The sequence below is a fragment of the Xyrauchen texanus genome, chromosome 37 (assembly GCF_025860055.1).
Source record: "Xyrauchen texanus isolate HMW12.3.18 chromosome 37, RBS_HiC_50CHRs, whole genome shotgun sequence".
NCBI classification, from domain to species: Eukaryota; Metazoa; Chordata; class Actinopteri; order Cypriniformes; family Catostomidae; genus Xyrauchen; species Xyrauchen texanus.
The window spans coordinates 3029311-3054047 of record NC_068312.1 but is presented as its reverse complement, the minus strand read 5'-3'; the positions used below and the strand labels follow the sequence as shown (position 1 = coordinate 3054047).

General features: G+C 42.6%; 1 protein-coding gene across 1 annotated transcript in view; it reads right to left on the bottom strand.

Annotated features, from left to right (window-relative positions):
• The window catches only part of cacna1db (calcium channel, voltage-dependent, L type, alpha 1D subunit, b), a 135761-nt gene that overhangs the window by 12307 nt on the left and 98717 nt on the right, over window positions 1-24737 (bottom strand). The window contains 13 exon segments of the mRNA XM_052108311.1: window positions 1441-1589; window positions 1668-1806; window positions 4162-4444; window positions 6259-6375; window positions 6821-6948; window positions 8933-9034; window positions 11564-11666; window positions 12184-12280; window positions 12415-12542; window positions 16703-16862; window positions 22737-22828; window positions 22902-22967; window positions 23056-23184. Coding sequence (XP_051964271.1) covers window positions 1441-1589; window positions 1668-1806; window positions 4162-4444; window positions 6259-6375; window positions 6821-6948; window positions 8933-9034; window positions 11564-11666; window positions 12184-12280; window positions 12415-12542; window positions 16703-16862; window positions 22737-22828; window positions 22902-22967; window positions 23056-23184 — 1693 coding nt within the window.

The following is a 24737-nucleotide window of genomic DNA, read 5'->3' as shown; positions in this document are numbered from 1 at the left end:
GCTTATATTTTCTATCCAAATTTCTCTGATATAATACAGTGGTCGACCGTTATTGGTTTTTAATTGGCTGATGCTGATACCAATAACTACAGAAGGGTGGCTGATAAACCTTTAACTGTAGCTTAAATTGGCCAAGAACTGCCCACTTTGACAGGACGAGCTGTCCAACTGACAAATAAAATGATCAAACATGGTTGGAGTTACTGAGATGTATTATACCATAACGTCTAGGTTATTATTGTAACCCCCATTCACTGATGGATGGAACCAGACCTTGTGTCAATGTAGTGACACTAGGGGTCTCGCTTGAGAGCCTCAGTTGCTTGTGAACTTGTGAAAAGGCCAATGAAAAATTGGCGAACAGAATTTGCATGTCCCTCCCCCAGACATAAGGGTACAAAGCAGGGCGCAATACGGCTGTTCATTCAGATTTTGCACTGAGGAGCCGAGAATAAGTTTCGGCCGTTACAGCGGTTGGTACAGTGTTGTGGCAAGAGGGACACAACGTCTCGTTCCCTACATCAGGGAACGGGGGTTACAACAGTAACCTAGACATTCCCCTTCTGTCACTCACTCAACGTTGTGTCGATGTAGTGACACTAGGGTTCCCTATCCAATAACGCCACGACAACGAACCGTGTTACATGAACTGCTGATGCAGGTGCAAGCAAGCTGTTGCGTGCCAAAGGAGCAGACCACATCAGGCTGCACATAACCTTTCTCAACACCCCAAAAGACAGCATATACATTTTGGGTTCCTAAAATATATATATTAAATATTAAAAGATAACTATGTATAATTAGATATTAATATTAATATGTATAATCTTTATATATTGAATTATTGTTATATGAGGGGCTTTCTCAGCAAATATTTGTATATGAGATTAATTGCGATTAATTAATCGGGACACCATATAATTCATTTGATTAAAATCATAAATAAATATTTCATTTGAATGATTGTTATTTGAGGGGTTTTCTCTGCACATATGTGATTAAATGTGATTAATTTGATTAAATTGGCATACCATGTAACTGATTTAATACAAAACTTTAATCGATTGACAGCCCTTATATAAAAATAACTTTTTGCATAAAGAATATTTAATACAATACTTTTTAAAATATAATACAATAAAAAAATTACTGTTAGAGTAATAAGAATCATCACTGAAAATAATAGTGAAGTAAAATAAAAAAGAAGTTATGTGTGTGCAAAATTGCCACATTTAAATGAATCGCAAAATTGACTTAAAATTAATTCAAAACTAATTGAAAACAGAAATTCTGTATAATTCCATTGACGTGGCTGTCAGTAGATTTTGTAATTGACAAAACGTCACTAATAGGTTTATCCCTTGGTAACTACTAATGCATAATCGTCTATTTTAACACTTTTAAATTTAGGGCCATTTAACCTCATTCCATGTGTCTCACATTGAGCTGTAGACAGCAGGCATTGTTTGGATGCCCTGTGGGGCTGCTGGAATATGAGCTGCTCATCCTCGTCACAGATACATTCACACACATCCAGAGCTCCACCTGCACCACCTTCACAGACAGCGTCCTGAAAGTCCTTACATGACCTCAGAGGAGAGACAGAGAGAAGCGATGTTAACTCAACAGCCAGAAGAGCTTGTGCACTCTCTGAGAAGAGTTCATACCGGTCTCTTGGCAGGAAGACACCATCCTCGTGACACTCTTCTCCGCTGTAATAGTCTCCTGAGGTCTTGTCATCATCACTGATGTCATCATGTGTGGAGTTCTCAATGTGGATGCTCGGGTACCCAACAGCACAAGAGTCTGGCCTGAAAGCCATTGGAAAATAAAACTATTATTAGTGCTCAGATATTTAATGAAATCACAAACACCACATGCAAATGACCCAACTCATGAAATTTCACATCAACGACCACTGAACACTTTTACATTCAAAATGTTTTGACTACACACCATGTTATTCATAGTATTGTATTTGGGTCAAGAATACATTTTTAAAAGTTGAATTTTTGATGTTGAACTAGTTCCATGAAACCAGTATAAATGTGAAAATAATGAAGTACTACATATTCATTTAAAACTGACCAAGAAGTCATAAGGAACTTCTTTTATAACGTTGTTTAAAAATGTATTTTTTTTTTTAAAACAATGTTCATTGTCAGGCTTAAATCACCTCTATGGAGGATGTCATACATTTTAAGGTAAGTTGACGTAAATTGGTGTTAAAAATGTAAACGGTTCAAATTGACCCTGAGTTCCATCCAGGGGTTAAGATGTGCTTCAGTAATATGAATTTGTGAAAAATCCTAACTTGGAAATGACAAATCTTAAGTTAAAACTTAAGATAGGAAGGTAATACATTTATGCAGGGTTCCCACTCTTATCAACCAATGAATTTCCATGACTTGTGTGCTAATTTCCATGCCCAAACATTTAGCCTTTCATTCTGAAAATGGCACCGAAATCACATAATTGCAAATTTGATAAAAATAAAACCACACCATTGTTTGATAAAAGTTGAACTGAAAACATTTCATTTTAAACTGAATCCATACAAACACACTGCGTGAATCCAAAAATGGGCGGGGATTAGCGGCACATCGTTGTCTCTAATGGTGCTTTCAAATTTTGTTCAATTGTTTGGCCAGAACCAGAGTTCGACTCCTCCCCCTCTGTTCACATTATATTATTTTGTTCCGAACTGCAGTCCGATTACGTCATCAACATGATTACAAGCAGCAGCTGTTTACCAATGTAACTAGGCAACAACTCAAGAAGACATCAGATTCGCTGTGTTATTTAAGTACTCATCTTGTTGGATTTACCACCAAAACTTCACATGCACAAAAGAACACGTGTTTGTCTCCCGTGGATGCATTGAATATGCAATGATGTGAAGAATATAAGCGTTTGTCTGCCGTGAGCCCGCGGATGTGTTGCAAGAGATGTGAAGAATGTGAGCTGCTCTCTGAAGGGGATTTATTTGGAGACACGCATGTGTGAGAAATGCATTATATCATAATAATTGAGATCGGTAGCCTGCAAACTCAGCAAAACAAGAAACGTTTCTTTTTCAGGACACTGTATTTTAAAGATAATTTTATATGACACAACTTCATACATGTTCAGAGACCAGACGAAAAAAGACATTGCTTGGAGGAAAGTGAGCGAGGAAGTTGGACTACCTGGTAAGTTTCGTCTACTTGATTCCAGCTATTGCTTGTACTTTACTATGAACCAAGTCGTAGAAGTCCTTTTCCAGAAGAGAAGGGGGAATACTCGTGGACTCGAGTGTGAGGGCTAGGGCCATTCCCCCCGGAAATGTCCAGGAACTTGCAAGTGCTTTGGTGGAAGAGTGGGGTAACATCATCAATTGCAGTTCACTTCCGCAATTTGGTACGATTGTGTCGAACCATGAACCACCTTTTCAAGTGGACTCGGGTGTGGTTCACAGGTGCGCACCCGAGTTCGGAAAACAGCATTCACACCACCCAAAACCACTTGACTTGACTTGACTTGACCACCCATTTGAACCGAACTTTGACGTCATTTGAACCCGGATGCGCACCAAAAGTGATTGAGTGAAAGCACCGTAATTGGTCAGGTATTCTACATAACATGATATATTTTAAACTCTTCACTGTGTGCTTTTAGTCCAGTGCAATGGAACACCCTGGTTAAATATTTTAGGACAGACTATAACAAATAAAAATATATCCATGATTTTTCCATGTCTTTGAAGATTTTGTCCATGCCTGGTAATCACAATTAATTTCAAGTTTTCCATGAGGTGAGAACCCTGTTTATGGGACTTTTATGGTACTTTTGTCCTTTCTAGAGCTTCACAGGACTTGCCATCTTTCACAGTCATTGTATGGAAAAGAGCTGCAAGAACATTTGTTCCTAGGAAGAAAGTCATACAGGTTTGAAACAACATGAGGATGAGTAAATGATGACAGAATTTTAATGTTCGAGTGAATTATCCCTTTAAAAAAAGTTTTAATGTAAAAATGCACTTTAGAATGTCTGATCAGTGCTTTAAATACTGATATGAAATCTTGCCAAAAATGTTATTTTGAAAATATCCCAATACTAAACTGAGAGATAAAGTAACAATATGTTTAGTTATTTTTTAATCATGTTCCTCACACCTCTTGCACTGAGCACTGAGCTGTGTTTCGGCATCACTCCTGATGTTCAGGTACGAGCTGAGGGAAGACAACAGACCTCTGGGGGACCGAGCGCTGTGACTGTGCCAACCGTTGGTCAGGGTTGCTGGTGTGTTAGCACTGTTGATGTTGGATGATCTGGAGTCTGTGTTTGACTGACAGTAATTCTGTGAGTCGTGGGTGATACAGAGAGGAAGCTGTAGAGGGCGCTGTGTTGCACTGCTGCTGCACTGATCTCCATTCACATGATTCCTAATCACAACGCCATTCCTCTGCAGACACACAGCACCAATAACGTTTATTTCTCATTACCTGCTACTTTATTAAAAACAGATAAAGACTTTTATTATCTTATAAAAGTTAATAAGTAGAGATGTTGAAAAAAATTTGTTAATTCATACAAAATTCGATTGACCTTTTATTCAGATCCATGTAGGTTCTAAACACTGGTTGGAATAGGGCAGAACCTTTGTGATGTGTCTACACACCACAAAAACACACAACAGCAATCCGTGTCAATGATCCCGGTCAAATGATGGAGAAAAACAAACCCAGATGGGACTTGTGATTAAAATAAAGTACTTTGTATCCTTTGTTAGGTGGAATTTAATTACTGCAGAAGCACGTCAGGTCTTAACTATCACCTACTATCAAAAGCCAAACACACAATACATGGCTCCGATGAGGGACCACTGCTCAGCTTGTTGGAGTTCTCCTGTGGAAGGTCTGTCAATGCTCAGCTTAAAGTTAAGTCAAATATGTTGAAGTCGTTAGCCATGTCTGCAATGGCATACTGCAACACCATGCTACTCTTACTATTTCTAACATACATAGATATAGCAGAAGCAGCATGGATTGTATGCCATTATGAACTCGGATTTTCTTTGAAGCATTTTTTTATATGGAGGTTAAACCTCACAGCGGGACTTGACGTTGGTGTTAAGCGGTGTGTTAACGCCCTGACGCGAATCATGTGAATGCGGCTTCACGATTGCTGTAGCAAAGTAGATAACCACAGTCTGCACAGTCTTAATATTGTGGAGGATGACGGTTTACAAGATTTAATGTGCTATAGGGAATAGTTCTTTATATTAGTCAACATCTCACTTAGACTTTGGAAAACATTTAATATTCCTTGAATTGGTGCTATTTTAGTGCATTTCTATCTTTACACTGTAGAATTCTTTGTTTGGAAATGTTTAAAAAATGTCATTGTTACATATTGGGTATTTTTTCTTTTCTAAGAAGGAACTAAATGCATTTTGACAGGAGAATAAGTTTATATTTATAGAGTCAAATTTCAGCACTTTTAAATTCTGTTTAATCGCACTGACAACACTAATAACATGTCTTGTTTCAGAAAATATATCTTTAAGAGAGTTGAGGAGTAGTTAACTAAATTTAGTGACACTACTAACTACGCTACATTTTTCAGTAGCGTGACAGTAGTTCATCTGGTTGAACAGGTTAAAATAAACGATTCCCTTATATTTAGCGTCGGGAACTCCAGTTCATTTTAGTGAGTCAGTTCTTTTGGACAGTTCAATTCACATAAGTGATTCCCTGATTCACTTGAGCCCTCTGCAGCCTTAAAGGGACTTTGCCAGATGTCACTTTTGTTAAGCGAAATATTTCGTTTATTTGCACTTATTTTCATATAAAATTGTGTGTTTTCTAGTTTTATCAATTACTATTCAGCATAAATGTATAAGTTGAATTCAATGTCATCCAAATTAAATATATATCCAATTATATTATTTATTAAAAATATTTTCCTATTTAAATACCTTCAATGTACTTAACTACTTTTTATTAGTAAATGTACTGTTTATAAAAAGAGTAGCTTGACTGTAGATGAACTACTTTAATTTATATTTTCAGTTATAACTTAAAGTTGTTTGAAGCATGATCCACACTAAATTTAATTCATTTAGATTTGTTTTAATCCCTGTGTCTAATCCCTTGTTTAATGTCAGTGAACAGAAAGTGTATTTGTTCATTTCATTTGTATTGTGTTGAACTGAGATTAAACTGGCATTCTTTTGGTCATGTGTGCTGATTTAGACTGTAGTGTAAAGTGTTGTACCCTGAATATCTCCTCCTCTTCATCGAGGTTCAAGTCTACCAGACCTTCATCCTGTAGATCACATGATATTGCCCGGCGGATCTCCGGACCGATATCATGCAGCGTGCGCAGACCGGCCTGCACAGACACACATAAAACACACCTGAAAACCTGCTGACACACCCAAAATGCCTTCATAAATCATCCAGCAGAGTTATTTCCATTTGGGGCATTTCTGTGTGGCAGTTTTTTGTGCTGTTGTATTTAGTTAACTGTTCATTTGACTTTTACACTATTATTAAACTACAGTCATTAAAAGGCCATTCTTCACACATGGCATTTATTGTAAATAAGAGTTTGAAGTTTCATAGGCTACAAATGATATTGAAAACTATGAGCACTCCCACCTGCTGCTGTCTATTACCCCATTACAACAACCAGTTAACTTAACAAGCATGATATCCTGTGCATGCTTACTCCAGGATACCACTGAAAAAATGGATAAAAAACCAACTAATTTACAATGTAGTTATATAATTATTCAATCATGTCATATAAGTTGTGTTTCACTGTTAAAGTTCACCTGTAGAGCAGTGGCGCTGTTGAAATGGGGTTGGCACACAAGTCCTTGCTCTTTACGTTTCTTGAATTTTCTGAAGTATTCCTGTATAAGGAATGTTGCGTAGAACTTCCCTACTGTCACCTCATCATCTATACACACCCACACACACACACACACTAGGTCACTTAATATATTCAGTAGCATATACTTTAATAACTGATAACTGTATACCTGTATATTATTAAACAGTACACTGCCTCAGGTGCTCCCAAAGATTTTGACAATATGATCTACATTCCAAACAATACAAGCATCAACTTGACGTGTCTTTTTAAAGATGTGTTCCCGCATTTGTGTATTTCCTGGATGAGGCAGATATCTCTCCGCTTCTGACGGTCATAAGAGCTGTGTCACGTGCCAGGACTGCGATCACACGCATGCAGCGTTTTATGAATGGTTCATGTTCTCAGTGCGAGAACATAACCATGACAACTTTGTGGTCGTGGCTTTCTTTCCTCCGAGAGAAAGCAACAACCCGTTGGAAGCCTTCTTTCTCAGGGACGGGGCACCCTCTGGCATCTGCGCCCAGACCTCTGGAACCTCTACGTCTGACCCCTGGATGGGATGCGGAAGATCTAATTGGCCTACCACCTGCTGTCATAGACACGATCAACCAAGCCAGAGCTCCAACTACCAGGCAACTTTACGGCCTGAAGTGGCGCTTATTCGCGAATTGGTGTTCTTCCCAATCTGAAGACCCGCAGAGATGCGCACTCTGGTAAGTGCTCTCGTTACTGCAGGAGAGGCTGGAGGGGAGGCTGTCCCCCTCCACCTTGAAGGTTTATGTAGCCGCCATATCGACTCGCCACGACGTAGTGGACGGTAATGAAGTCCCTAGGGAAGCACGATCTCTCAGGTCCGAGCACGTAGAACTAGGGAATGTGGAACGTCTGACCAGGTGTTCCACTTGCACATAGTGCCTTTCCCCTCCACTGAGGTGATCACGTGTTCTCTTTTTGCCCAGGAGAGTCCACTAAACTCATGCTCCCTGGATGTTCTTCCTCCCTAGCCCTCTGGTCCGTGAATTCAGTGGAGGAATTCCTCGACCAGACCCACTACGGGAACTAAAATTACTCTGTACTGGAATAGGTGCTCCACAGGATGGGCCTTTGTGGACTAATCCCCCTGTGTGTTGACACTAACTAGTGAAACAAAATAATAATTCAAATACTATTTTCCCCCAACATCATTAAACTATTGCACACTCTGGTTTGATGGTGAAAACTCTAGAACTGAGCTCAAAATAAGGGAACAAAGTGAACTGTGGTTGGATATTGTACATGTCAATCACACATGACTTCCTGTATAATTGTTGTAAAATAAGTTTTCTATTTTTGGCAGACTATACTGATGGCTGAACCTGAAGTCATTTTCTCTGAAACATTAAAAACTGAACTAAAGAACAAATGGGATGTTTGCAGTTTTTATGAGGTGGAATTTAATCATTGGATGTCAGCAGCAGAACTGTTGGTAAATAAACTTTTTTAAGAGATTAAGAGTGAATTATTTCAGTATTATTGCAGGATTGCATAGAGTGTATCATTATAGTAAATTAATACAAATGTAAGAGATGTGATAAAAAGACGCTGTAGGAGAAAATTGATGTAGGTAGGTGTAAGTATACATTTAGAATAGACACAAAGGAATATTAATGGGGATAAATTGTCTGCCTCATACAAAAGGCAAAAGTGTGAATGTTTACCGAACATTTACATATTTACGCAACAACTTGCAGAACCCTTTCCAAAACACTTGAGTTTTGTAACTCTTTGTCTTTCAATTAATTTAGATTCTTCATCCGTTGGTATATGCCAGTTGATAATGTCACCTGATTTTGATGTGCAAGTGCCCTCTTTTGTGCTGATACGTGTACGGCTACAGGTTTGCAAATGTCACCCAACACTAAAATCTTATTTGTTTGTTTCATAGGACAAAATCAAAGACTGGGAAATCACCTGAAGCAAACTACACTTCAAAGCAAAGCGCACAAATGTCTGAGTGTGTGTGTGTGTGTGTGTGTGTGTGTGTGTGTGTGTGTGTGTGTGTGTGTGTGTGTGTGTGTGTGTGTGTAACCTCCAGCAGGTGGCACCACTTGGTCCAGGAGTTTCATGCTGGTTCTCTTCCAGATCTTCTTGATTACAGCTCGTAACTCCTCATTGGCTTGTTCCAGATTCCCTGAGACACACACAGTTATTACACACACATTCCAGCCTGATCTCATGAAATTTACACAAATTACATTGCATGGTTTATTATACATATCATGGTGGTTCTGAGATATAAAGAAAAGACTTATAAAGACTTTTAAAAATGTATTTTCCTTGGTCAAAAAACAAATTGATGACCCAACTTAATGCAAAGCTTTTGGAACATATCTGGCCAAAACAAAAGTGTTTTTGCATTTTGTTCCATGGTTCGTACTTTCAGAAAAACTTGTTACTGGCCCCTAAACACCTTCTTACTGCCATTGGTCCACGTCATCAGTTATTAAGACCTGAAGCTCCACCTACTTTAAGGCTGACAGCTTGTTCAGTCAGTTAAGATCAGTCAACATGACCACAATGTAAATTTACCAATAAAATCTTTCCCATAAAGACATTTTCCAAGAACATGTCATCCATTTTTCTTTTTAGAGCCGTGTCTCTATTAAATCAAGTAGTGCAGTTATTCATTTGACAATGTAGAATTAAAGATACACAAGTTTTGTTGTAAGAAGAGGAATTTTATAAACTGATGAATGAATTAATGAAATATGCCATCACATTTCTTGTTGGTTTAGATTTGTTTATTTAAAATCTAGTTAGGATCTATTATTGGATAGTAATTATGTCTCTAAAAAGTCTGCAAAAATGCCTTATACAAGAATTGTAATACATTTATTTCTGATTTTGTATATCTGCTCTGTAGAAATCTGAAATGATCTCATCCTTTGGTAACACAGAGCAGAGGGTAGTAAATACAATAAGAATTGCATTTCTCATTTCCAAATAAAGAATTACTGAAATCGTTACTGGAACTGTTAAGAAACTGGAATTGATAAGAGGAATCAGAATCAGGACAGGAATTGTTAAATTCCTTATGATTCCCAGTCCTTCTGATAATGTGTGAATAATATGCACATCTACTTGTGTTATTCACATTTGTTCAAAACCCCACATATTACGAATCACATGTGATGACATCTAAATGCTCCAAGAGTCTGTATAGTGCAAGCAATAAAACACTAATCTCAACAAACAAAACCAATCTTCAGTCTGACCCATTATTAGATACTTTTAAACTATTAACAACAGCACAGCAATAATTATAACATAAGTTTGTGGAGAAACCACCTACTTTTTGTATACAAATTCACTTTGATAGAAAGACAAAAATACAGAGTGCACTGCAAGTTACGGGAATCATATTAATATATTAGGTGAAGAAAAAAAACATGTAAAATCCATAAAGTTGTTTATTAAAATGGATACAAAGGCAAAGATGCCGCAATATACTGTATATTATACTGTGAAGAGTACTTATGTAAGATTAAATGAAAAGGTAAAAATGCAGCAATATGAAATGCAGATCAGAAAGTTGTTATAGGGGCAGTGATGCTGGAATATCATTTACATGTTAAAGCTGAACTATGTAACTTTTTCTGTGTTAAAATACTTTCTCCTTCTTAATACGCTTAATATGCAGAGACAACTATAAGTGAGCCATTCGTAGGTTAATGTCCTTGAAATCAACAGCTTTCTGGGCTTTAATGCTACCATTTCTGCTGGTTTAGAAACTGCAGCAGCTTCTGATCCGTGATCCAAATCTCATATTTCATTGATCGGGACATTTCATCGTTGCACAAATTATGATGATTTTTTTTTACACACTAACCGTAAAAAACTTTGCATTGTTGATATGCAAATGTTCGCTCTTGGTGTGAATGGTTCCAGAGGACTCTATTGTTTCTTTTCTAAGTCATCACTGCTGCAAAAATTTGCATTTGGTGTTAATGTTGCAAACTTTAGCACAAGAAAATAAGAGACCCTCTCAGTGTCTTTTTAGTGAAATAAAGAGCATTCTCCATCTCTTTACACCGCATACGCTGTTTGAGGTTTAGGTAAACCATTTGTGCAGGGAACAACCACAGTATTAAAACAATCAAATGTTTTAATATTGGCTAGTGAACGTGAGATCGGTCTTTCCGACAAAGGAATGTGCTTGTGTAGGATCCGGTATAAATCTCTCCACTGCTTGCCAGTTGGGTGCAGATCGGAGCACATACATAAGCATCACCCAAGTGTTCATAGCCTGATGGCCTTCTTGGGCAGCTGACAGCAAGGACTGATTTTAGTTCAGGTATTAGATCTATAATTGTATCTAATTGTACCCCTCCCCCCTCCCCCCAATTATATTTTAGATGTCATAAGAACAGGGCAAAAAGTATGTGTTTATGAACTAATAATCTACCATTTTACTTGTGATTTGTGTGAAAGTGAATAAAAGTAATTGTTGTTGTAGCACCTCTAGTGTTCGTTTCACCAGGAAACTCCCGCAATACGTACAAAGAGCCACATAAAATTAATTTCACCCAAAAATTCCAGTTTCGTAAAGTGATTATATGAAAGAAGGTTGCACATTCACGGCAGTTTACACAGTCATCATTGCACACATATTCACAGCAGTGATCGTGTGTAAATAACGTTACAATCACTAATGACTTACCTTCAGTCTTAATCTTTAGAGCAGTTCTGACCAGGGCGAACAGTGTGGCGTTAAACATCACTGTACCATCACTATTTAATGGCATGTTCATGGCAACCAACCTCTGAAAATACATAATATTTACAAAAAAGGTCAACGTGTTGAAAGTGTGTGAAACATTCATGAAATTGAATTCAATGTGACAGAACGCAATTTCTAACGTTTGTATGCGCTGCATTTTCATTGTTACTGCAAAGTGGCGCTATAGCAGGCATTAGTGTAAACTGTCTCATCTACACTCAGTTTTCTCTTTTGGGTCAACCAACTACGCACTATGTCATGACGAAGCAACAGTTTGAGGAGAATCCTGCTGAAAAGATAGTGCATTGTTAATATCTTGAAGTATATTTTTTTCTAGTCATATAATTGACAACAGTTTTCATCAGTATGTATTTTGTCTTTGTTATCATTGACAAAATCAAAAAAACCTGTCAAAGAACATTTCCGTCAGTGAAATGAAAACTGATATCCTGATACTGCAGGTTTAGTATGTTCACATATGTTCAGTATGTTCTGTTTGTGTATCTCTTTACACATATACATGTGTGTGTGTGTGTCTGTGTGTATATGTTTCTGCAAACCTTGCAGGCCACTCGATGAGGACACAATTTGCCGAACCCCAGCGGTGGCTGAATCCTACGCAGTAACGTCACCACATCTAAATGTTTGATACGACCCCTGAGAAACACACACACATAGACACACAAAATCTATGAATTCTGTCAACAAACACACACACACACACACACACACACACACACACACACACACACACACAGAGTCTACAAGTAGAAGATCTTATAGATAAATACTTGGCCTCAGGATCATATTCTGACCAGATCCTCTTGAATTCATCTAAATGATGTGGCCCAAGAATCGACCAATCACGCGTCAGGTAGTCAAAGTTGTCCATGATGACAGCAACAAACAAATTAATGATCTGGGAGGGGGAGAAAAAGTAAACTGAGTAATGTAAACTAATAATAATATAAAGACCAGTATTGGGTAGTAAATAACTAAAAGTAGCGACGTGACAAACTAAATAATTCTGTAGCATGACAGTAGCTCAGCTATTTTCACAACAGTGTCACTTTTCCAGTAAGGAGCTACATTTTCCAGTGAGTAGCGCAGTAGCGTCACAAAACCCTACATTTGTCAAATTGAATTGTGAATGCAACAATGGTGTCGAGTGAGAAATCAAACACACTCACCTAAACTGTCCTCTCTCTATTATGTAATGTTGGGAAAACTGAATAATTTAAGTGAATTAGTTCTTTCAGACAGTTCATGTACATTAACTGGTTAAAATAAGTGATTGCCTTATATTTAGCATTGGAAACTATAAGGAACTTCAATTCATTTTATTGAGTCTGTTCAATTAGACAGTTCAGATTATTGATTTATTGATTCACTTGAGACCCGCACAGCCTTAAATTAATTTTTGTATTATGCTAATTTAATGTCAAAAAGATTTGCATGCACAGAGTATAATTTTTCAAAGTGTATTAAATAAAATTGCAAACGTAATTGTTTTTTTTGCATGAGTACAGCGTGAGGATCCTGCCACCTCCTTTGGTCTTGTTTATATATTTTTTTGTAGCTGGATGCACTAGCTTTGTTGTTTTTTTCATTACCATGTGCACTCGTGTCTGCTCTGTCTTGAGTGATAACCCCGCCCCCTCGTTTGCCATACTATTCATTTCAGTTACACCTGTCTTTCCTCGTTAACCTTGCGAATAACTATGAAAAAAGTGTCTCGGTTACTGTCGTAACCTCCGTTCCCTGATGGAGGGAACGAGATGTTGTGTCGATGTAGTGACACTATGGGTCTCTCTTGAGAGCCTCGGTTACCACTATCTCTGAGAAAAGGCCAATGAGAATTAGTGAACAGAATTTGCATGCCCCTCCCCCAGACATATGGGTATAAAAGGAGGGAAGCATGCATCTGAGGAGCCGAGAGTATGGTCCCGGCCATTTCAGCGGCTTAGTACAGTGTTGTGGGAAGAGGGACACAATGTCTTGTTCCTTCCATCAGGGAACGGAGGTTACGACAGTAACCGAGATGTTCCCCTTCTGTCACTCACTCAACGTTGTATCAATGTAGTGACACTAGGGGTCCCTATCTAAAAACACCACAACACTGAACGTGTTACGTGGACTACTGATGCAGGGGCAAGCAAGCTGCTGCGTGCGAAAATAGCAGGTGCATCAGAATACACGTAACCTTCCCCAACGCCCCAAGAGACGTCATATAGTTCCCCACATCCCTGAGGGAGGGAAGCGACATAACTAGCCTGGGAGCAGGCCGCATCAGCCGTAGCCTTTTCACTCTTATGTTTTCTCTCCATAGACTGTTAGATGCAGCTGGGGCCATCTAACGATATAACACGCATCGGGGAAGGCATTCTTTTCCAATCCTATTCTTTCAGGGGGAAAAGACCCTGCGGAGAGCCAGGGGAGGTTTGTATGTGACAAATACGTCACATATGCTTATCAGCCATATATGGGAGTGGCGGATTGGTAGGTCCTACCTCGATGGGGATGAGCTCTACAAACACAGCGACCGGGGGGCAGAGGGAGCTCTGCCCAAGGGAGACATGGGTCTATTGACGGGGACTGTACCATGGAAAATACATCACCAGAGATATTGGAGTTATCAGAACCTGTGGAGCACCTGTTCCAGTACAGTCAAGTCGGTGCCTGCAGTGGGTCTGGCTGCAAACTTCCTCCACTGAATTCGGAGCCAGAGGGCTAGGGAGAAAGGACACCCAGGGTCCATGACTTGTGGACTTAACTGGGGGAGTAGAGCGCACATCTTCGCCTCAGGGGAGGGGAAAGGCACTATGCGCAAGCGATACACCCAGCCAGCTGTACCGTATTACCAAATTCTACGCGTTCAGACCTGTCAAAACACGGAATGAGACCGGCTCAACCCGGAGATTGTCCAGCCCGCCGAATGCTTGCAGGTCCCCAAAACTCTTGATGGAAGTGAGCGCAATCAGGAGGGCCGTCTTCAAAGAGAGGGCCTTTATTTCGACTGATTCTAGCAGCTCAAACGGGGCTCCCCAAAGGCTCCGAGAGGACAACGGAGAGATCCCAAGAGGGGAACCGGCATGGCCTAGGAAGGTTCAGCCTGCAGGCGCCTCTAAGGAACCTGATGATGAGGTCATGCTTCCCAAACAACTTGCCATCCACTGCATCGTGGTGAGCCGCTACGGCGGCTACATAGACCTTTAAGGTGTAGGGGTACAGCTGCCCCTCCAGCCTCTCCTGCAGGAAAGGGAGCACTGACCAAACTGCGCACTTCAGATTGGGAAGGACACCAATTTGCGAATAAGTGCCACTTTGGGTTATAAAGCCTGGTAGAGGAAGCTCTGGCTTGAGTGATCTTGTCTACGGTGGTAGACCATTTAGATCTTCCGCATCCCATCCAAGGGCCAGACGTGGAGGTTCCAGAGGTCTGGGCGCGGATGCCAGAGGGTACCCCGTCCCTGAGAATGAAGGTCGTTCCTCAGGGGAATTTGCCAGGGAGGTGCTGTCGCAAGGAGCATGAGATCCGAGAACCAAGTCCGAGTGGGCCAGTAGGGGGCCACGAGAATGACTTGTTCCTCGTCCTCCCTGACTATGCACAGGACTTGTGCAAGTAGGCTCACTGGGGGAAATGCGTACTTGCACAGCCCCCGTGGCCAGCTGTGTGCCAGTGCATCTGTGCCGAGAGGGGCTTGCGTCAGAGAGTACCAGAGCGGGCAGTGGGTGGAATCTCGAGAGGTGAACAGATCTACCTGTGCTCTGCCGAACTGAGCCCAAATCAGCTGGACCACCTGAGGGTGGAGTTTCCACTCTCCGCTGAGCGTTACCTGTCATGACAGCACATCCACTGTGGTGTTTAGGTTGCCCAGAATATGTGTGGCATGCAGCGACCTCAGGTGCTGCTGACTCCAAAGAAGGAGATGGTGGGCAAGTTGCGACATGCAACGAGAGTGAACGCAGCCCTGGCGATTTATATACGCTACTGTCGCTGTGTTGTCGCTGTGTTGTCTGAGCGAATCAACAGGTCGGAGGCTGGACTGCAAGTGCTCGGTGTCTGATCGCTGTGAGAATAGCAGTCGTGGGAACCGGCTAAGTGACCCAGGGAGTGAGGAAACTGCTCTTTTTTTGACAATGTGAGTACCGCAGCCCATTGGGGGTGCGGCAAACAAAGAAAAGGAACAAAATATTCTCCAGCCGGCCCTCCCCCGGGGGATGGAGTGGTCTGGACACCAGCTCCATGGCAGATGTCTCTCTCCCTGGGTTGCCTGTCTCAAGAGCGCTTGGGAGCCTTCCGGGTCCAGGAGGAGGTCCGTGATATGGGGGGTATCCACCTCCTGCGGGGAGCTCTATACTGGGGCTGAGAGCTGGGTTTCACCGGTACAGGGGGATGCCCTTGGCGAGCAGACGGGTGCGGGATCTTGAGCCGCGGTGGGGCAAGATATGTTGGATGGCCTCCGTCTGCTTCTTCACCGCCGAGAACTGCTGGGCAAAGTCCTCTACAGTGTCACTGAATAGGCTGATCTGGGAGATGGGGGCGTTGAGAAAGCGAGCCTTATCGGGGTCCCACAGATTCAGCCACTGATGACATTCTTGGACCACGAGGGTGGCCATCGCCTGTCCAAGTGCATGCGCCGTGACCTTGGTGGCCCGGAGGGTGAGGTCAGTCGCCGAGCGCAGTTCCTGCAGCACATCAAGATAAGAGAAGAGAGAGAAGAGTAGCTGATTTGTGCCATATCTCCAACAGCATACGCTCTTGTAGAGGTGGCAGTGGATTTATTCAGCTCGCTGAAACACAACCGCTCTGCTCAGAAGAAAAAATTTGTCTGCAAAACAGCCTCATGTTTCCTTCCTTTTATACCCGTATGTCCGGGGGAGGAGCATGCAAATTCTGAATGCCAAACCTCATTGGCCTTTTCTCAAAGATAGATGTAACCGAGGCTCTCAAGAGAGACCCCTAGTGTCACTACATCAGCACAATGTCGAGTGAGTGACAGAAGGGGAACAAGCGATTAATCACGATTAAATTATTTATTCAACTGACAGTTTAAACTCTAGAATATTGTGCTGTACCAGAAAAGCACAGAGCATGTAGAAGCTGATGAAGTAGAGGATGGAGAAGGTGCTGCCGCAGGTCTTCTCCTCTCCAGGATTATAGTCCGATTCAGAGTCACACTGTTTACCAGGCAAACACGCCAACATTATCTCCTGCCAAGCCTCGCCCGTCGCACATCTCACGTAGAGAGAGAAAACATGTGTTTATTATTACAAATAAGTGTAGCTCATTGTTACCTTTGTAATGAATTTAATTTTATAAAGGGTGCTGATTGTTAATCATACTACATTTGAATGTTACTTGTATTATACTATGAGTACTATGTATGCACTATTGTTCTTTGGCAAAACAAGTTAAGTTTTCGTCGTACCAATAAAACGTCTCGGGTTACATGTGTAACCCTTGTTCCCTGAAAAAAGCGGAACGAGATGCTGCGCTGCTAAGCGCTACGGGGAACAACTCTAGCTGTGAACCGAGCTGAAATAGTGTGTGTAACACGTCAATGAACATTGACCGGAATTTATAGCCTCGGCTGATGTAATCATTAGATGCACCTGCGGCCAGGCTACAAATGGATACGTCACCAGGTGTCGTCAGATACTTCTTTTTGAAGAGCAGTCCTGGGACGTCCCAGTGCGGCAAAGCAGCGCAGCGTCTCGTTCCGCTTTTTTCAGGGAACAAGGTTTACACATGTAACCCGAGACGTTCCCTTTACAAAAAGCTTCACTACGATGCTGCGCTGCAAAGCGCTATGGGGAACGCAATACCCACACCACCGCACTTGGGGCTGTCCGGACCCCTACGGTGCAGTGTACTCACAAAAATGCGAGAGGTCTCAGACATGAGCTTGAGATGTCGACTCAAGGGCATAAGAGCCCGGAGTAGCATAAACATCTAAACCATTCAAATTTGATGAATGTGTGCGGAGAGGACCAGCCTGCCGCAGCAAAGCATCTAACCCATAAAGTTTGATGAATGTGTGCGAACAGAACCCTATCGCAACACAAACTTGTCATAAAAAATGATGAATGTGAGCGGAGAGGACCAGCCTGCCGCATCACAAATTTGTTTAGGCATGGGCTGAGATGTCGACACAAGGACATAAGAGTCCGGAGTAGCAAAGCATCTAACCCATAAAGTTCGATGAATGTGTGCGAACTTGTCATAAAAACTGATGAATGTGAGAGGAGAGGACCAGCCTGCCGCATCACAAACTTGTTCAGGTATGAGCTGAGATGTCGACTCAAGGGCATAAGAGCCTGGAGTGCAGAACATCCAAACTAAAAAAGTCTAATGAATGTGTGCGGAGAGGACAACCTGCCGTATCACAAACTTGTTTAGGCATGGGCTGAGATGTCGACTCAAGGACATAAGAGTCCGGAGTAGCAAAGCATCTAACCCATAAAGTTTGATGAATGTGTGCGAAGAGAACCCTATCGCAACACAAACTTGTCATAAAAACTGATGAATGTGAGCGGAGAGGACCAGCCTGCCGCATCACAAACTTGTCCAGACATGAGCTTGAGATGTCGACTCAAGGGCATAAGAGCCTGGAGTGGCAAAACATCCAAACTATAAAAATCTAATGAATGTGTGCGGAGAGGACAACCTGCCGCATCACAAACTTGCTGCAGAGGGAGACCTCTAGCCAAGGTTTTAGAGGAGGAGAGCCCTCTGGTAGAGTGCGCCCTAAAACCTACTGGCGAAGCTTGACCGCACGCCTCGTAGGCCCGGGCAATAATGAGGATGCCTCTTTGAGGGAACCCCGCCCACCAAGCCGTGGCAAACCGCAGTGGCCACATAGAACCTGGCAGTGGTGAGGCAAGTGCCCGCTGACAGTTCTTTCTACAGAAAATCCAGAACTGAAGCAAACTGGCAGTAAGCTGGTTCTGCAATAAGAACTTTAGTAGAAGGAAACGCATGCAGGCGCATTTGTGCTATGTATGTGTTACTACGATCAGCCCCTCCCGAGGGGGGGGGGACTGGGCAACTGGGAGAAGTAGAGGAGACATTGCACTATCAACAGAGGCGAAGAGGTCCTCTTCTGCCCTGTATAAACTACCCAGATCAGTTCCAAGTGGCGGGAGCCCTAGCACTTGAAATGGTCTCGATAATCTCAAGAGAAAACCCTGTGAACCTCATTTGGTACCCTTAGGGGCCAGACATGAAAGGTTTCACAATTCGGGCCAAGGATGAGAAGGTCCTCCCTGTTCGAATCGCCAAAGGGCGAGCCGTCGAGGAGAGGAATTAGCTTCGAGAAACATATCCTGTTCGGCCAGCGCAGCGCCATTAATAGGAGGCAAGACCCTTGCTGGTGAACATTGCCAAGACTCCCGGGAGCAGAGAAACCGGGGAAAGAAATGCATACAGACGCATTCTGGGTCATGTATGTGTCTTAACGTCCAGACCCAAGGGGGCTGGGTGATTTCAGGGAGAAGTAGAGGAGACATTGCACTATTCATAGAGGCGAAGAGGTCCTCTTCTGCCCTAAGATTTCACCCAAACTTGTTCCAAGTGGAAAAAGCCTGGCATTTAAAAAGGTCTCGATAACCTCAGGAGAAAGCCCTGTGTCCCTCAGTTGGTACCCTTAGGGTCCAAACATGAAAGATTCCACAATTCGGGGCAGGGATGAAATATTGCCCTGTGCCTGAGAGGGTTAGAAGATCCTTCCTGTTCGGAATCGCCCAAGGCAAGCCGTCGAGGGAAGAGATTAGCTCCGAGAACCAAGCCCTGTTCGGCCAGCGCGGTGCTATCAGTAAGAGGCAAAAACCCTTGCTGGCGAACTCTGGGCAACTACTACCTTAGGGTGGAGTTCTTAACTCCCCCATTGGTATTTTCTATCTGGACCATAAATCTGCTCCCGTATACGGGTATCCAGGGATATAACTGACCTGAGTGACAAGAGCTTACCCTGGGCCCTAAGGAGAATCCAACGTGTCAGAAATACAGCTGACAAGAACGTGGGTCTCCTTGATGATTTCTGTAAGAGGCTACTGCTGTATTGTCCACCTGCACCAAGACATGGCAGCCTCAGGAGGAGGTATTTCAGGGCCAGAAATACAGCCATCAACCCGAGACAGTGACTGTGACAACCGAGCTGACGACCCTCCTATCCCCTTAAGCTGGACGACCACTTAAGGCCGCTACCCCGCCCGTCAGGGACGCGTCTGTCGTTAGCAGTCTGCGACAACAAGACGCACCTAGAGTGGGACCCAAGGCAGAAAACCGGGGTCTGAACCACATAGAAAGGGAACAAAGCCTGAGGCGCGTAACCCTTTTTAGCCTAGGGGTTTTGGCCCTTGGAAGAAATCCCCTGGCATTTGGCCACAACAAAAACGGTCTCATGAGCAGAAGGTCCAGAGGGATCACCGTGGACGCGGTCACCCTGAGACCTGGAAATCGTTGATACTGATAACAGTGCAACCTTGATCTAGCCTGACTTTGCTCAGGGTGATCTGAATGGACTCAATCCTAGCGGGAGACAGTTGTGCCCGCATTGTGATTGAACTCCATACGATGCCCCGATAGACAGTGTTCTGAGTGGGAGAGAGGACGCTTTTCTTGGTGTTGAGCCTCAACCCCAGAGAAACAGATGAGCTAAGACGATGTCCCTGTGCTGAACTGCCAGTTCCTGGAACTGCGCTAGGATCAGCCAGTCGTCTACATAATTCAGAATGCAGATGCCCCAGAGTCGCAAGGAGCCAGCGCTACATCTTGCATTGTGAATGTGCGGGTAAAAAGGGCTAGGCTGAGTGAAAGAACCTGACCCTGGAAGACTTCGCCCCTGGAAGTGAACCTCAGGAACTTTCCATGTTGTGGCAGAACTTCTAAATGAAGTATAGAAGTGCATCATAAGATCGATGGTGACCAGCCAAACGAGTTGTAGGGCTTGAGACACGACCGTCTTGACAGGCATCATCTTGGACTTGAACACCCATGGGTAGTTCAAGCTTTAAGATCTAAGCCAGACGCCACCCCTCACCCTCCATGGGAAACGGGAAGAATTTAGTGTAATAACCCAACTCTCTCTCTGGAAGGGGAACACATACCATGGCCCCTTTAACCAGGAGATTGAGGTTTTTTTACATAAAAAGAAATCCGGTTCATGGTAGTGAGTACACGCCGTAGAAACACGGAAAAGCAGCGAGTGAATTAAATCCTGACACCCTTATAAACCCACAGAAAAGAATATATCCGGCAGAAGTTTCCACGCTGCCAGGATCTCTGAGATGGGTATTATATTTTAACACTTCCTGTTGAGGGGTTTTCGAGTGTTTCACGTCCTGAATAAAATGCAGGAACAGCGAAAACACCCAATTTTGACGGAAGCCTCTGCAACCCGAAACACCAAGAGGTGGCGGGAATGGAGGGGCTTCGAGGGGGTACCGGGAGGGGTGAAGTGAAGCACGTGACCCATCCCGAGGGGAGCTACCCCCTAATCTAGGCGCAAGACCGTCAGGGTTTTCTCTTACTAGAATTTATAGTCCTGAGGTCTTGCTTCGGGGCTGGCGAGGGCGGCGAGACTGTCCCCAATCCCTGGGAAGAGGAGCACGACTCGCCACGCTTTGCTTTTGAGCCTCCCTTCAGTCAGGACCGAGGTGGGTCTGAGGCTTGCTCGTCAAGCGCAGAACCAACACTCAGGTCATCCAGGAGGTCAGCCTGGTACGCCTGTAAAACAGCATAGTGTGCAGAGCAGCACCAGCCTGACCTGCTGCTTGATAAGCCCTTCCCGCTAAAGTGGAGGTTGTCCTACAAGGCTTTGAGGGGAGAGAGGGCTTCTTAAGTGACGATGCCGAGCCCGGCGAGAGATAGCCCGCAAGCGTCTCTTCGACCGGCATCACTGAATACCCCCGTGCCTCAGCACCCATGATAGTCGAATATAATGACGTATAATGACGTCGAGGGTATGTGAACACGGGAAGAAAAAAAATATATATATATATATATATATATATATATATATATATATATATATATATATATATTTATTTTTATTTTTTTGGGGGTTCTCCATGAGCGAAAAAGCTCTTCATGGAAGTTATCAAAGAAGGGAAGGGACCCATGAGGCGTTCCCTTTCTTAGACTGGAAGATAAAATCTATCCCCTAATTTGGAGCGTTTGGGGGTCTTTTTTTTCGCGTGGCCAGTCCAATCTGGCAACCGCACGAGTAACAACATCAAGCAATTCCTCTGTAGATTTTTTATCGCGGACGGAAAGCTCGGAGGCGGGAAGAGAATCGCGATCCACCTTATGATCCGAAGAAGCGTCGGAACGCGCTTCGAGATCATGTGAATGACCAGCTGGGTTTGGGGAGAAAGTGAGATAAAGGGAACAACCCATCTCTTGCTCCTCAGCCAAATCCATGCAAGAGCCCCACGAACGATCTTTTTTTTTCGTGAGTGCTGACTCCCGGAAGCAAGCGAGGCGAGCACGACGCACTCTGCCTGTTAAAGCAAATTGCAGTGCTCGCACCCGCCCTGCTGCAACGCGAGAGCAGCGTGCTCTTACCCCCAAACAAACAGCAAAAACTGATGTGTGTCGTCTTCAGCTATAGAGCGAGAAGAGGGGAACACGCACCGTTTGCGGCTTTCAGTCAGTCTCTCTTTTTTTTCTTTCTTTTTTAGAAATATATATATATTTTCTAAACAGAAGAAAAAAGAGAACAACGTTCACTGCACACTGCCTAACTGATTCTAACTCCTAACAGAGGAAGGAAAGTTTTGACAGGGTTTGTGAAACACACAGAAACAGAATCGCTCTGAAAAAAATGACGTATCCATTTCTAGCCTGGCCGCAGGTGCATCTAATGATTACATCAGCCGAGGCTATAAATTCCGGTCAATGTTCATTGACGTGTTACACACACTATTTCAGCTCGGTTCACAGCTAGAGTTGTTCCCCGTAGCGCTTAGCAGCGCAGCATCGTAGTGAAGCTTTTTGTAAAGGGAACACACTGAACAGATATGAATTGAAAATTTAAACTGAATGTAGGAAAATATATACACATGCATGGACACAAATGCTCGTAATGTACATAATCAGTGAACAAACCTGAAGAGCAGCAGCACAGATTGTGGAAACGTCTGGAAATTATTATTACGATTAATACTGGTTCCATCCACCATGGCGATCTTCCCAAACACCTAAAATATATTCATAATAAATCAGAACACCATTGTGATAGGATTACACTACATTACAGCAGATGATGTTTACCTGCATTCCAATAACAGCATATATGAAAAACAGCATAGCTATGAGCAATGCCACATATGGGAGAGCCTGAAAGAGACAGAGTGAGAGACATCAGCTCAGCTTGGCACAATACATGCGATTCTTGATGACAAATCAGCATATGACATCATTGCACCTGGAATGACTTGATGAAGGTCCATAAGAGTGTGCGGATGCCCTCTCCTCTGCTCAGCAGCTTCACCAACCGCATTACACGAAACAGACGGAAGAATGTGATGGAGATTCTCGCGCTTTCCTCCGTGTTCTGACAGAACCACAGAGCATTCAACATATGAATGGAAAACTTTATGAACATGTTCATGAGGTAGTGACAAAAAAGACAAAATGTATCTCTGTCACACAACACATACGGGCTTATCACACGTAAAGTAGTAGTTTAGCCAAAAATTCTCTCATCATTAACTCACCCTAATGCCATACCAACTGTGTATGACTTTCTTTATCTGCAAAACACAAATTAAATTTTTTTAGAAGAATATTTCAGCTCTATAGGTCCATACAATACACGTAAATGAGTACAAAAATAAAAGCATAAAAGTACTTCATAAGACTCCAGTGGCTAAATCTATATTCTTTAATAGTGATATGATAGATGTGGGTGAGAAACAGAACAATATAAAAAAAATCCTCCCTTCTAATGCGATTCACCATAAACAAAAGAAGGACAATATAAAAGTGAAAGTGGAGATTGATAGTAAAAAAGGACTTACATTTGGATCTGATTCTCATCCACACCTTATTTATTCGCCTCTAAAGACATGTATTAAACCACTGGTGTTGTATTTATTACTTAAGTCATACTTTTAAATGCTTTTGGAGTTATTCCCTTGCATTATGAGGACCTACAGAGCTGAAATATGGCGTGTAACTAAATGATGAGATCATTTGAATTTTTGGGGGAACTTTTCCTTAAAGTTAACCTAGTGTCATTTAAACCCCATGTAAATGTAATGCTGGGTTATCTTGTTCCATGTAAGAGACATGTTCCCTTTCATTTTTAATGAGAGCAGAGAGACTTCCAGCAAGGCCATTGACCATTGAGAAAAGTGTAATATTATAAAAATGACGAGCGCCATTAGGGAGTGATTGCTAATAGGAGTGAAGGCAGACGAGCCCACATCATCCGTCTGCTGTGAGAGTTAAAAGAAGTTAAAGTTTCTGTGAGTGATTTCACTGTTCTATATCATTTGTCACATACATGGATATGGGCTAATAAAATTATGTGATACATTTAAATATTGTTCATCTTGTTCCATTGAGTGCTGCTGTAGGTTTGAACACACTCTCCCTTGCAGAATGTTAATTTTTAGAGGCAATAGAACTGATTCCTTGTCAAATTAGAGTGTCATCTTTTTTTTACCGGGAGTATCACTTGTACTCAGCATTTCAAAAGCTACTATGGCCCGACGTGCTCAATGGGATTGAGATCTGGGCTCTTCGCTGGACATGGCAGAACACTGACATTCCTGTCTTGCAGGAAATCATGCACAGAATGAGCAGTATAGCTGGTGGCATTGTCATGCTGGAGGGTCATGTCAAAATGTGCCTGCAGGAAGGGTACCTCATGAGGGAGGAGGATGTCTTCCCTGTAATGCACAGCATTGAGACTGCCTGCAATGACAACAAGCTCAGTTCGATGATGCTGTAACACACCGCTCCAGACCATGATGGACCCTCCACCTCCAAACCTATTCCACTACAGAGAACAGGCATCGGTGTAACGCTCATTCTTTCAACGGTAAACGCGAGTCCGGCCATCACCCCTGGTGAGACAAAACCACGACTTGTCAGTGAAGA